The 15,474-nt window shown below is 45.5% G+C and overlaps 1 protein-coding gene across 1 annotated transcript in view; it reads left to right on the top strand.

Annotated features, from left to right (window-relative positions):
- Positions 1 to 15,075, top strand: part of LOC119404166 (cubilin) — a 128,272-nt gene extending 113,197 nt beyond the window's left edge. The window contains exons 18-19 of the mRNA XM_037670754.2: positions 1,144 to 1,323; positions 12,670 to 15,075. Of these exons, the coding sequence (XP_037526682.2) occupies positions 1,144 to 1,323; positions 12,670 to 12,809 (320 nt within the window). The 3' untranslated portion in view covers positions 12,810 to 15,075. The remainder of the gene's footprint in view (positions 1 to 1,143; positions 1,324 to 12,669) is intronic.
- The last annotated feature ends 399 nt before the right edge of the window (positions 15,076 to 15,474 follow it).

Raw genomic sequence — 15,474 nt, 5'->3', positions numbered from 1 at the left:
TAGACATGAGATGAGTCGAGGCACCATAAACGCCACCATGTTTTGGCATTCGTGTAGTCTTGACTCCTCTCTTGTGTCCGGGTTTGCACGCCCAGTTTTTTAACATGTCTGCGCCTATACTTCTCACATCTTAAAACTACACTTGTGAGCACAAATGAAAAGGGCTCAGCATGGCCACCATGTGTCTACAAGTCGCACACAAATCATTTACAACAAATCTTTCTGTTTTAGTGGTTAGGCTTGAAATTTTCTCGTGAGGTTGATTTCTTTTCTTTGCAGTGGTGTTTTGACACCTGTTGAAACCATTTGTCGTATGTTAGCACTTATTGTATAGCTGCGTTGAAGCCAACATATGGCGTTACTCTTCCTGAAGAGCCTGGCTAATGGCTGCTCTCTCATTGCCTCCTTGTTTAATTTCGAGTAGCAGTTCCTCTTCAGACAGTAATAAGAATCTGCACCAAATGGTTACACCCTTACTATTGCACTGCTGCGAAACTGCTCTCCAACAAAATTTTCTCTTGTCCTATTCTGCTCCAGAACAGTTTTGCTTAGAACAGGTTTTTTTTCCTGCTCTAAAAAAATGCTGCAGATTCTTAAGTGGCTGGACCACCACTGCGCTATACAGTCATCAGAGATGAGCACTACGCAAAGAAGTTTTTGCTAGTGTTGGTTTTTAATATCTTCTTCTTACCATGTGCTGTGTTTCTCTGTCTCGTTATAAAGATTCAGCAGCTACGTAGTGTTGTATATGAGTTACAGTTATTGACCATTGAAACATGAATACATATTGAGACTAACTAGAGCACATTCTGCTTTGTCCAGTATGTATAATGCCAGCATGATTTTGGCTTGTAGGGTTAGCTTGAGGGCCATGTTGTCTTAATAGTGTGGGTGTGTAATTATTAAAGCAAGATCATCATGCCCTTGAGTTATTACTGGGAGAGGTGCCCTTACTTACATTGACTACATCCACAACTAAATTAAAAATGCTACACAGGTGTTCTCTCTGGAGCCTGCTCAACAACACCACCTAGTAAAAAAAAGAAATTTTGAATTTGCGTGCTTGTTGTCTCGTGTACTTATAGTTGGTGACAATAACCACTGATTGACAACTTCTAGTAATGGCACATTTGTTGTCTGCAGGGTGCAATGTGTCTGATACATGTAACAACAGCAAAATTTGTATCCATGAGGATTGGCGTTGCAATGGTATTAATGACTGTGGGGACAACACTGATGAAGTGGGCTGTGGCTATCATCCGACACCTTCACCAGCACCCACCACTCCAAGCCCACCAGGACCTCTATCCCCATCCAAAGGTGGTAAGTACGGCTTTCTTTTTTTTTTTCTATTGTTTTCAAGGTAATAAGTATTATGATACCAACAAAGGCTGCAATAGTTTGTCACCTAACTGCAGTACCAACTGCTTTGGCAACCACATGAGCAGTTGATCCTTTGTTTACGGCAACACTAGATTAATAATATAATTGAGCAAGAATAGATTTAAAGTTAACCCAGAAATAAGCTTGAAGTAAACAAGCACATCTCAATAGTATAACTGCATGAAAAACTGTTTGAGTCGCAAGCATCTTTATAAAATTGTTTACTACCGTATTTTCCGGTGTATAAGTCGCACCTTTGTATAAGACGCACCCCCTACTTTTTACGACTTTCGAGGGAAAAAATGATATATAAGATGCACCTTTGTATAAGACGCATCTATTTTTAACTCAGTCGACATGATAAAGCACAATGACCCACGCAGAGTACATTGATTGCGAAATGTGTAGTCACGCACGGCACTGACTACTTGTAAGCAGCACTTTTACTAAGGCGCAGAAAACCACTATTTATTCTACTGGACTTGAAGCCACATCCGGCGCACTGTCAAAAGTTCTTCCGCCTCGGTTGGCAGCATCGCTGGGTTGCTGTCGTCAGCCTCCGAGTAACTTACGCAGCATTGTAAGCACCTTGAAGCACATCGTTGGCACTGCCTCGACTATGGTGGCTACTATACCTTTAGGGCATTACGAGACTTGGCGGGAACACATAAACAACGAACGCGCCGCACGGTTACCACACGGTCGTCGGATACCTCCTACGCACACGCATACAAAACGTAAATGGCGACCGGAAGCCAGAAGCTACGACTACTGCTGGACTGCAGCGACATCTTACACGGAAACTGATGATGATGATAATGAAGTAGTACTTTCACTTTTGTAACTGATATTGTTGGCGCTACAACGTTACAATGGATCGTTCTGGTGCTCTTTTTTATTTATTGTCTCAGTTCTGTGGGTTTAATTCTTCGTTTAAGAACAAACAATTCAAACAGTAGAATGGGGCACGCGACAGTGGTGGCTTTTATCAACGTTTATAGAACCAGGTCACTTGCAAAACTAAGCGATGTTGCGCGGCGCCGCCGCCATCAGCGACAGATGTGGCGCTGCTGTCGCATCAGGATTCACTCGCTCCACTCTCTTCAGCCGGCGTTGCGGCGCGTCAGTATCCGTGGAGGCTGCTTAATTCTGCGTGAGCAGTTTTGCGCTTTCTATTGTGCTTCGGATGTGCTGTGTGTCTTTACCATGCCGATATGTGTTCCTGGCTGTACGAGCGGTTACAGGAATTCTGTGGGAAAATTGTAGCGCAAAACAACACAAGGACCGACAAAGAACACGGGACGTATTCTTTGTCGGTCCTTGTGTTGTACTGCGCTACAATTTTCCCACAGAAGTCATGAACCAACTAGCCCAAGAAAACGCATTGCTAGGTTACAGGAAATCCGAGACACCACGACATCCCTTTTGGGCGTAGGGTTCTTCAATGAAGGGAGCCGGGAAGGAAGGTTGGGGGGGGGGAGGAGGGGGGGGGGGGGATTGTTTCTTCATTGTTTCGGCCTCTTCAGCTGGCTACGTGCTGCTCGCAACACTTCCTCCTGCTGGAGAATGTACCCGTAAAAGTTGTCGCTCTGCGCCAGGGGCGTAGCCAGAAATTTTTTTTCGGGGGGGGGGGGGGGGTTCAACCATACTTTATGTATGTTCGTGCGTGCGTTTGTATGTGTGCGTGTATATATACGCAAGCAAAATTGAAAAATTTCGGGGGGGGGTTTGAACCCCCCCCCCCCTTGGCTACACCCCTGCTCTGCGCACAGAAGTACAGTCAAAGTAACGAAATTTAAGCCCTTCGCAGCCACCGCTGTACCACTGCAACATTGCTTCGTGCGTGGTATTCGTGAGATCTTCGTGTTCTGGAGCGTGACGCGCGGTGTCGGGTGTGCGTTGGATCACAAAAATCTCTAACTGGACGGTCCGGAATAAATCCTGGACATATAGCTGTCCCGACAGGGACGGCTCGGGACGCTGTATGAAATGTCGCGACAGTCCCACGAAATTCGAGAAAGTTCGTAACCTGTTTGTGCCACGCATGACCCTGACCAGCGAGCGGCGTGGAATCGCGCCATTTCTCGATCGTGAGGACAAGAAAGTGTCCGACATATCACGTGTATGTGATATGCACTTTCATGAGGAAGATATCCTGAAGACTTTCGCTCACATGGTCAATGGTAAGGATTAAGGCTGCAATCACCAGCGGAAAAGAGCCTCGTAGAAGGATGCGCCCCAAAGATATTCTCGAACTTGCCTTGATTTGAGTGATCCTAAAAATTGTGCGGTAAATAATTTTTTACAATTAATTAGAGCTATTTTGATAAGGTTTAATGCCTGAGACCATAAATAAGTTGTGCCGTTTGTGTGCATCACACCATACATGCAATATCTGAAAAATTGTTTCTCTGCATTGCGTGCGTAAAATAAATACAATTTTTCTTTATGTAGCAGGACTGAAATTGTGGCGTGCAGTACACACACGGCGATTTTACCACTCAATAACTGCAAGTAACGACAGCCGCGATACATAGTGAAAACTCCTCACTTCAAAAAAGTTAAAGTGAAGAATTATCGGAAAGAAAACAGCGCAAAAAAAAAAAGACGGAGCACCAGAAAAAAGGCGCGCTTACTTGCAATAAAGATTTATTCGTTAACACCGCGCAATACTTGCACAGTCCGAAACGAAAAGACAGAAGTACCAACACGCCGAAGCATCCACTATAGCTAAAAAAATTTACGCTACAGGAATGCGGCATATAGCTAATTCCTTATAGGGTAATAGACCGATTCATATGTTACGCTATCAAGCATCACTTATTGTGGGCAGTCTAGAAAGCCATAGCTTAACTGACTTTACCTTTCCGCTGCTAAATATTACTCAGTTTTACGTTGCAGCGGCAGCGCAACGGAAAATCTCTATAATTACAGTGGGTGAGTAAACAACGGAGCCCTTTCTGAACGGCTGCCGCGGCGTCTTGCCACGCAGACTACGTGTTTTCGTCTGCTAGCGGAAGCTTGTTGCGCCGCCAGCACCGCCAAACCGGAAGCTGTCCCGGCGCCGCGCGACGGGTTGGCTGACGCGGGGAGTTTTGCAACTTACCTGGTTCTATAAACGTTGGCTTTTATTGCGGCTGTAATCTCCATGGTCGCCGCACTGCTTGAACAGCAAGTAGCTGACATCTAAGATCGCAGCCGCTTCATTGTTATAACAAAATTATATATATTTTTACGAATGCTCTCGAGCTCAGTTTATCATACTCATAAATTAAATATAAACAAACTGGTCTCGCAGAATCACGTGACTTTTTGTGTATATAAGACGCACCGTTGTATAAGACGCACCAGCGAAAATATAGGAGGTGCGTCTTATACACCGGAAAATACGGTAATATTCTTTGTAGAAGCTGGCTGTTTGTGTCTTCTATATTTGCTTGAATCTAAGCCAGCCCCAATTCTAGGCCAATCCCCACAAGTCCGAAGCAAGAAAAAGTGTATATATATATATATATATATATATATATATACTGCTGTAGCCTTGAATTTTTGTGCTCAGCCTACATTTGTGGTATATATATATATACCACAAATGTAGGCTGAGCACAAAAATTCAAGGCTACAGCATGCACAAAACTCAAACAGTAGTTACAATCGAACCCGGATGTATCAAGGCACGACGGGGATCGCGATAATAGTTTGACATGGTGGCAGAATAGACTTGTCCATCTTTCCCTGGTGCCAGGCGCGTGCGTGCACATTTGTACAGAAATCTCTCCTGAATGCAAACTCACACAGCTGGGTGTGTCCAGATAAAAATAAACATGATGTCGTGGTCACCATTCCCAATTTTGGTAAAATGTACTCCAGGTGCAGATTTTAGACCTAGAACAAAGATTTCAAAGTTAGTTCTGCAAACGAAAAAAATTTTTGTTTGCAGAACTTTGTTCACAATTTTGGCCGCAAAAAACACTTTTCTGCCAATTTCGCAGTTTCTGAACTTTGAGTGCACCTAGCAAGAAAACAGTGCACTTCTTGGTCACAATATCTATTCCCATAAAAGAACAAGTGAAATGCAATCTTATGAGTATTTATTTCCCTTTGCTGTCGAAGGAACTTTGAGGGGAAAAAAATCACAAATATAACTGAAGATGGCGGGCGATGAGTCATACTGGCATGTTCTTCGGTGGCTGCCATATCGCCTTCATGCTTTCCTAATACTTATTTGTGAAGGCATTGCCACAATCTAGTGGAAATCGGAATCGTTGATTGAACGGTCTGTGCACTTACCGAAAATACAGAAGACCTTTTGTGCTACATCGTGGTGTCGACTAATTGAGGGACACAGTTAACTTTGATGGGACAAAAGAGGTTATCGCAGAGGACATCTATGGATATTTAGGATATTTTCATTGCGATTAACCCTTTCCCTACTGAGGTTTTTGGCTAGGAATGATACAAAAATACCGTTTTCTTTCCCTAATTGATTCTATTTTTGTTTATTTGCAAGATACGCGGAAAAAATATTTTGGAAAATATGCAAAGGATTGGCTTCTCTGAACTGCACCACGGAGAGTGTCGGGGCCTCTCCAGCCCTGGGGCAGAAAATGCCTCTTCAAAATTTAAAAAATAAAGCAAAGTGACAAGCGAGGCTGTGAAAAGAAATCTTGGACGATAGCAGAACACGGTGGCGTTTTGTTTACCTCTATCGGCGCCCACTGCCGATACGTCGAGACATGGTCATCATCCGAATCTGATGGTTCAGAGAAGATATACTGCTCTATGTCGTCACGGCCGCACTCTGTAAAGAACAGAAATTATTCTTCACTCTCCAAGTCCAACAAAACTTCAACGATCAAGCATCCTTTTTTTTTTCTTTTTTTTTTCGGAGCACAGCTGTTGCCGGTTCATGCGTGCACACGGACACAGAAGGACACCATGTTTAATTCCAGTTGCCAGAATTACGTCGTTTCTTGACCGAGATGCATGCATTGAGCGGGTATTTTAATTTTTTACGGAGCCGTCTGTCGAAGCAAAAGACAACTCAGTGAAATGAATCAGGGTAACTTATGAGCGGTTTGATGCGAGCTAGTTGGTACAAATCCATAGTGAAAAAACAGCGCGACGTAGACACAGACTAGGAAGTACACAGGACCAGCGCTGACTGCCAACTGAATTGTTTATTGTGCACACGCTCAAATATACAAGGAACAGATAAATCGGGGCAGGGGTTACATATCAGTGCTTCTAGCCGCGCCCCCTCATCTAACGGTACTAAAATGTTTTGTCATGATGATTAGTTTCGGTGATAGTAACACTCCTTGTCTGTAATGTTTATCGATGGCGCGCTCACACAAGCATCATCTTTACATTTAATCACGTAAGCCTCATACAGTTCACATGCTGTCAAATTGTTGTATGAGCGCAGCACCCGGGTCTCGTCGAAACGTGGCTGGCTGCCACACTTCGCACAGTGGATGGCCAAATTACTGCCAGATTACTGGCCAAGAAGTGAAGAAGGTGGGTGACGTGGCCATTCCTGACAAGGTCGAAGAAGCCCTCAGGCTGGGGCCTAAATTCTGCATTGCCCCCAAGTTCGACAAAGTAGAGGCACTGTCTCTTGTTAGGGCAGCTGCCGGCAAGGCCACTGGCCCCGAAGCGGATCGTGTGATACTTGAGCAGGAAGCACTACCGTCGGAACTCGCTGGCTCAAGAAGTATCAACCTGCGTAGCATCGTTTCCACATTAAGGGAGAAAAACTACAAGCTTCTCCAGTCTGACAAGGAGGGAGCCTTTGTGGTGGTCCATCCGGAACAGTATCGACTTCTGGCGGACAGAGCCCTCAGCGAAAACTTCAGGCCGGCAGAAGACTTTCAGCCATCAAAAGCTAGGAAGAAGGCTATCGAGGTAAGCGAGTCAGCGTGCTTACAGGGTCTGACAGCTTCACTCAGGAACTCAAAAGTTCTTTGTCTGAAGGCATTCTTCTCGGCCAAAACACACAAAGAAGGCACCCCTTTTCAGGTGATCGTCTCTGAGGCTGGGTCGTGGCAAAGGTGCCTGGGAAGCTTTCTACTCAAGTGCCTGAAAATTCTGGCAGTAAAAGACCCATACTTCGTTCACAAGGCGTCCGAGGTTTCTGACTTTTTGGCCAGGTCTTGCCCCGCAGGAACTCAGCCGTTCTCTGTAGATTTCAAAGATTTATTTTATTCCTTACCGCAGGAGGACCTTGTTAAGAGTCGTAAAAAAAGGCATTGAAGAGCACGGAGTCGTGCGTTTTCAGAACGCCATAGGTACCAGTGCCTCCAGTTTCGAAGAAATGCTGCTGCTGTACCTAGGGTCTCCAGTGGTCGAAATGAACGGAAGGAAGTATGTACAGAGGAATGGGGTCTGCATAGGCTCGCGCATCGCACCAGTGTTGAGTGACCTTCTTCTGGCACATTATGATAGCATCCTCGAGGAGAAGCTTCAACCTTTGGGCTGGGTCAGGATCTTCCGTTATGTGGATGATTTCCTGGTGATATTCAGAGCCACACCAGAAGGAGCCTCGTGTCAAGTGGAAAGAATTTTCAACATGTTCCGGTCCTGTTTCCCGGGCCTTGCCTTCACCCAGGAGCTACCAATCGAAGAAGATACGCTTCCTGGATATGGAAATTCACTTTGACCGAGACCATACATGTTGGGCATTTGCACCGCGCTCAAAGAAGCTCCTACTACCGTTTTCGTCCAACCACTCCAAAATTGTAAAACGGGCCATCGCCTGTGGGGCTCTCAGAAATGCCCTTGTTCGCTCCTGCCACCACTCGGTCGCTGTCAGCTACGGGTCGCAACTTCAGAGGCTTAGGGAAAGCGGCTATCCGGAGAGCCTGCTTTCCTCGTTGTCCGTCGCCCTTTTGCGTGAGGTGAAGTCCACAAAGGAACGCGTTCGCCCAAGCCTTCAAAAGTCCAAGATGGTGGTGATACCATATGTGCACAGTGTGTCCCACCGTATCAAGAAGGCGGCCAGGCGAGCGGAGGTACAAGTGGTTTTTTCTGCCCCCAATAAGCTGAGCTCCCTATGCCAGAAAGTCAACGAGACGGCCTTGAACAGAAAGGGATGTGTTAAGAAGCACTCGACGAACTATGTTCCCTGCAAGTGTGAAGTGGTTTATGAGATTCTGACAACCTGTGGGAGAGCCTATATCGGGCAGATGGGACGTTGCCTCAAGGACCGTCTGCGTGAACACACTAACAATCTCAAGGCAAGAAATGGCAGTAATATGGCCATCCACTGTGCGAAGTGTGGCTGACAGCCGCGTTTCGACGAAACCCGGGTGGTGCGCTCATGCAACAATTTGACAGCATGTGAACTGTATGAGGCTTATGTGATTAAATGTAAAGACGATGCTTGTGTGAGCGCTCCATCGATAAACATTACAGACAAGGAGTGTTACTATCTCCGAAACTAATCATCATGACAAAACATTTTAGTACCGTTGGATGCAGGCGCGGCTAGAAGCACTGATATGTACCCCCTTCCCTGATTTATCTGTTCCTTGTATATTTGAGCGTGTGCACAATAAACAATTCAGTTGGCAGTCAGCGCTGGTCTTGTGAATTTCCTAGTCCGTCTCTACGTCGCGCTGTTTTTTCACTATGGAATCAGGGTAGCCTGATTTCGGCATCACGAAATGCTTGTTTCAGTGTGGACGAATCCAGCTCGTCTTTGGTAGGGAAAGGGTCAAACATTAGCAGGGCATGCGCAAGTGCGCACTGCTCTCATGCTCTAGGGGGCCAGTTTTTTTCACTTTGCACTATATTTTTACCATGACCTTGTCTGAAGTGTTCACTGTAAAAGGAGGACGCTTTAAAAAAATGTTTGTTATATCTGAACACAGTTTCAATGGGTAGCATAGGAAAATCATGAGTGCACTGAAATATGATCATTATATCTGGGATCATTGTAAGTAGGTTCGACTGTAACTGAAATCAACTTAACAAAAGTCTACTGCACCCCAACGTAAAGCTGTATACAGTAGAATCTCAGGAGTAGAAATGGAACCTAAAGCGACTGTGAAGATATGTTCCATTTAACTGGAAGAGTGGTGGCTTGGGCTAGTTGGCAGGTCATGACAAGAGCTATAGAGCAAACTGGGGATGAGGGACAAAGTAACACATGTGGGCCTCATATTTTGCCATGATTACTATTACTATGCTGTATCTATGAACCGACTAGCCCTACAACATGCCTTGCTTTGTGTGTTACTTAGTCCCTTGCCCCAGTTTTTGTCATATCTAGTCATTCAACTGGAGTTTCGTCGATTGAGAAAGACATATCAGGGTGCAGCAGTCAAACACTAAACCAACCAAATTAGAGGCAACTGTTCTGCTTAAGCCACAGTTCTGTTTACCGAGAATCTGCTGTACTTTCGCAGCTAATATTGTGTAATCACCGTTCATTGTGTATGTTCATTTTGTTCACTATGTATGGTACATGCTAATGGTGCTTAGTGTAACACTGCCTAGGAAGCGAAACACAAGCAACATGAAGAGGCCCAATATTCACACATTTCAGAAAGCCACGAAAAATTACTATAAAGCTATTGGCTATAAAAGTTTCTAAAATACATTGTCTAAGTACAGTAATCCCTCGCTATAACGAGGTCAGTGGGACGGCGAAAAAATTCATTATAAAGCAGTATTTCTGCATAAGCGACCACTTGAGAGAAGCTAAAGCAGTCGAGCTTTAGTTGCGCCACAACTGTTAGGAAGTCAAAACACAATGTATTCAGTGAAGCAAAACTTTATTCAGGTGCAAAAAAGGCAGTGAGCTTCCGCTGTTTCAAGTTCTTGCGGGGTGCAAGCAACATCTGCTCCAATTTGACCAAGCATTGCATGGGGCCGTAGTTGCCGCCCATGCATTCAACTTTATTTTGCAGCAGGCATAGGTACTCCCGTGTCTGCACCATAATTGGCACTTGACATGGCTCTTCGTCCGCCGGCTCTTCGTACTCGTCGGGGCCACCAGCAGTGTCAGTTATCTCTGCATCTGTTGCTGGGGCGATCACGGGAGCAGCAGAGACGATAGACTTCGAGGTCACGCCGTGTCATTTCTTGAGCTGCTCAAGCCAGCCATTGCTGCACTTGAAATATTTATGGCCTATTTGGAGGGCAAGAGCTTTGGGGCTTTTGCAGTAAGTGCAGGTCCATACAAGAGGAGATTTGCACTCCTGGCATTCTTCAGCCATTGTAGAAGTGCACCTTCCACTTCGAGGTATTTTGGATCGCAATTCCTCTTCGCTGAGAAGTTCTTTTTAAAGCCATCCAGCACAGCTTCCTTGTTTTTCAATACATTTGACAAAATAGGCGGCGGTATGGCGAATTCTTCCACGATATGAGTCTTCTGCCAGCCGCCTTTTTCCACTTCTCTGATCAGTAGAACCTTCTGCTCCAATGTCGGACACTTTCGCCCTAAACCTGGCGGAACCATTTATCTTTGTAGACCACGAGAACACATGCGAAGCATGCCTAATGAAGCACTCTGAATAACACAATCACATGGCCTGCAGCACAGATCCAAAGGCACACGTTATCGGTGCCAAAGTGACTAAACGTGGCGGGCGATGCAGAAGCTTCAAATTGTCGTCAAGGCATCTCCCTTTCCTCATGCGCGCTGGTGATGGTGATGGTTGCAATGGCAGGCTTGGCTTCAGCTTCTCATGTTGCAGAAGAAAGGCGATCGATGTCGTGCAAGAAGCAGGAACTGCGGAATGGCACCCATTGGTGGAAGGTTGTGCTCAGGAGGGCAGCTTTGGAAAAGCAGCAACGTCAAAACTGGCAGCAAGGAGGCGAGGAGTTGACATGAAGGCGAGCAAGAGCAGTGACTGGCGTCGGAACGGCTCATAGACTGGAGAGCAGATGAGCAGGGGAATGCAGTGGCTGCTTTTATAGGGAGGGTGTAGACTTTGTGGAATGCTACGAGAGTTTTGCACTGGAAAGCACCGCAAATGCGGTGGCATGAGTCTGAGGTTGTGTTTGTTGTGCTCCGAAAACGATTAACCGCTCATTGTGGGTACACAGTGCAATCATGAAAACTGGCCAGTCTTGCAGTAGAGGCTTTGCATGATCACTGAGCAATTTTTCCCCAAGGCGTGCAGCCGTGAAGATTGCAAATTGAAGAGTTTTTCAGCGCCCCATTGTTGACAAAACTGCTAATTCTATGGTTCGAGTGTCGGTGTTCGCGCACTGTCGTGTCCACGCCATTGACAAATGTCTAGGAACAAAATTAAATGACTCTAGCATGCATTTGGACCAATAGTCTAAAGTCTGATGGTGCATTTCAGTGCCAGAAGTACTCTTCAGAGCACTAAAGCTTTGCTTGAGGGCACCCCATGGGATGCTACGGTGCAAGTCAGCCCATGGTCTTTTGGCCACTTTTCGGCATCCGAGACGTGGTTTTCTAGCATTACAAAGCGCCAGGGAAACTTTATTTTCGGGTAGATTCTATCACGGGGGATACCAGCTATGCGATTACAACTGAGATTATCGGTTTGGGCGCTCTACACCATGGAATTCGGCAGCTCCCGTTCTCTTCACAGTAAATAGCTGGGAGCACTTGGCACTCACTTGGTGCCCGTTACTAGGCAGTCATTGGTCGTGGGTTTGGTACTTTTGTGGCCTGTTCTGTGCCTGCATGAGATTAGTTCATCGGCGGCATTAATTCGACACTGCATGCACAAAAGGGTTGCTGCCGTTCGCCACTTCATTCGAAGTGGGCCAAACTCGTTGTGCGCTTCAAGTAATGCGGCTTAATATGCATGTGTTTGGATCGAGACCGGAAGAAATTTAGCGTAAAGCGATTTCGTTATAATGAGGGATTACTGTAATAAATATATGCCACCAGAAGGCTGCAAGTGTGCCCAGTCACGCTTGCATAAAGCTTGTAAAGTGCAATATTAAGTTATTGATGCTAGTAACTTTAACCTTTCACTGCTGGGACCACTGTTGAACACTGCCTTTGTCATTTTACCAGAACTTTCATTATTTCAACTGTATGTTTTTCTGAGCCGACAGTTTAAGATTGGAGTGCATTTTACACTGGCAGCTTGGCACTGGAGAACAGATTCTTTAAGTTTGACAATCAAGCATAATAAAAAAAACATTTGCTGCACTGCCTGCAAAGCCATTCGCATTCTATAACAGCGTCTGTCATGTTTCTAGTCATATGCATCACCTTCTTAGTGTAAAATATTTGAAGTGTCCTAGTTCAGCATATTATAAAGGGTACTTGCACGTCTTCTTTCTTTCCAGTTTCGGTTGCAGCATTTGTCATCACAGTCTTGCTGGCTCTGGTTATTGGAGCAGTTGGAGCCCTCTTCGTGCCAGTATTGGTGCGACGGTACCGAGCATATCGGTACTCCCGTTTTTCGAATGTTGCTGTTTCTGAATAACTCTGCACATGTCTTCTGGGGTTCACATAGGGCTGGCAGTTTTCTTTAAGTAATAACTAATCTTTAGTAAGTTGCCATGTGCCCCTATTGCCAGCACTGTGTGTGTAATGTGATATCCTTTTGTTAAAATTGGTGGAAATGGGACAAACTTGAGCCCCAATTTTTCACTAAGATATGCATTTATTTTTGTGCTATTCCTGCTTCTGTGTGTTTAAAACAGGGGTTCTCAAACTTAATGGCCTTAAGGAACCCTAACCCCCTTCCCACCGATATACTTTTGGCATACAAAGAATGAGGGGTAGGGCAGCGACAGTGCTGATGCTTTTAAGATTACCTGACTAAGTACCACCTCCACTGCATTGGTGTGTTATCTTTCATCTTGAAACCCTCGCTCTTGATGGGGAACTGTCTATTATGCATAACATAGGTAGGCATCTTTATTTTTTTCCCCATGCCGTTCCACATTGTGAAACACATGCCGACCATTCAGCTACTGCTTTAGACCATGTGCTGTGCACGTTCAGCACAAACAAAAAGTGTCAGACGTGCAGAAGTTTTTATTTTTCGCAAAAGAAAAAGTACAAGTCAATCACACGGCAGAATGGCCTTCAGTATACTGGTTGCAAGGTTAAGCCTAAGTGCTTGTGTAGCTTGTGACTGGAAGTGATGCCTCGTGTGCCTGTCGGCATGCTCGTCATGCATTTTGATTACGAAACCGATGCAGTGTGGTGGGAAACCAGCATCTACAGAAACTGCCTTATGAAAACACCGATGCACTATAAACCAAAAATAACATGTGAATGTGCCCGACACGTATGATCAAGTTGCTGTTTAAACAACCAGCACCGTCTGTCGGCAACAAGAGTGCTCAACCAGGCAGACAAGTAGCTCTTGGCTTACAGAATTTACCAATCGATTCCTGTGCATGCGTTGGAGACTCCGTTAACGAGCATGAATCAAAAACACTCAGCGTGTGCTGCCACGTGGGTTTCTAGCTGCTCACAAACTCCCAACGGGTAGATGCAGTGTATGGTGTCTTGGTTATATCCAAAATACTATACCAGTGTCCTTCTCTAAATCAATAAATTGCGTGTTTACTGGGATAAAATGGAGTCTGGTCGCATTTGTTCTGACCACTTGCAAAATCCTAAAACGCCCTTCGTAGAGCCCAGTTTGAGAACCCCTGGGCTAAAGTGTAATCTCTCTTATGTGATTTTCTTGGTTTAGAGTAATCTTTTCTTTGTTTCTAGTTTTATGGTTGTTGGTAGTTAAACTTCTTAGCCCCTTGTTTGCACTGTCTGCAGTAGATAGAGTTATTGTTTTACCGGCACAACAGGCGCCATTCGTGATAACTAGAGGCCGGATATTTAGGCATTAAAAAAGCGTGTTTTAGGCGCCAAAAATAGGCATGCAAAACAACGTTTTAGGCACCGAAAATAGGCAGGCAAAACACGTTTTAGGCCTCCAACGTCGTAAATGTGGGCACAATAAATTTAATTAAATGCAAATCATTTCAAAACAAAGACGTGCGCGACCTGTATCAATGACAGGAAAGCAAAAAATGTTAATGTTTATGATGGCACAAAAACGCCAGCAGTTGAACATAGCCGTTCAATTGTCCTTTTTCCCGCATGGTCCGCAGAATACGGTCTCTCCTTTTATTCTGTAGCACGGTGAGTCGAGTGTGCACTGTCAAATCAATACACTCCTAGGTCTCTTTCTGCTGAGAAGGGCAGCACAGGAGCAGATAGCCTGACTGCTAAGAAGGGAGGGATTCTAATCACGTAGGGTCAATTTCTCCTCTGTCGGTGAACCCCTCAAGTAAATTACAATCAAAACAAAAGCCGTGTGCACATCGCTTTTTTTGCTCTTCACTCTCCTTACCCCTGACGGCTCTCCATGGTTTTGCATTCGCCAAACGCACGCGTCATGTCAGCATGGCGGTGTATGGTGGCCGGCGCGTCCCATTTCACTGCTGCTAGCGGTTCTTTTCCGGACGTTGGTTGGACTAGAGTTCTGAAGAGTCAGTGCTGCCCGGTAACATGAATAAGTCTCATGCGGCATTCGAAAGCGTTATTTCAGGTTAAGGGGGGGCGCGGCTTTCGTATCGCGAAAAATGGCAAAAAAAAAATAGATTTTTTGAAAATCACATTTTCAGTTTCTGTAGACCTTTTTCTATCAGATTCCAAAATACCTTCACCAAAAACGCCGTAGAAGTGCTTTAAAAAATTTGTTACGCCTGCCAAGGTGGCGAGAATTATTGCGGAAATAGCAAAAAAACACATTTTCAAAAAAATCATACCTCCGCATCGGCACCACCGGGCGCCGATATTTTGGTCTCGCCGGAAAGAGCATTTCTCTGTCTTCAAATTCCCCGCCTCAGCTGGCTCCTCCCTTCGAAAACAAGCGCACAAAAAGCAAATGTTCTAAGGTCGTTTCGAGGCCTCCGATTGGTCGCGTCCGCCATGTTGCGCCAGCGCGCCTCGCCATTGGTCCGATGCTCGCTTCGGGCGATCGTCGGCTGCTGCTCGCGCGTCACGAGGTCACGGCTGTCGAAAGTCGCGCTACTTCGTGACGCATTCGTACTCGTTCTGTGTTCACGGCTCGACACTACGTTTTAGTTTGGAGCTGCAAGCGGAAGCTCGATCAGATTACGATGACGCGC

The sequence above is a fragment of the Rhipicephalus sanguineus genome, chromosome 1, assembly GCF_013339695.2.
Source record: "Rhipicephalus sanguineus isolate Rsan-2018 chromosome 1, BIME_Rsan_1.4, whole genome shotgun sequence".
Lineage (NCBI taxonomy): Eukaryota > Metazoa > Arthropoda > Arachnida > Ixodida > Ixodidae > Rhipicephalus > Rhipicephalus sanguineus.
This window is presented reverse-complemented; position numbering and strand designations above follow the sequence as displayed.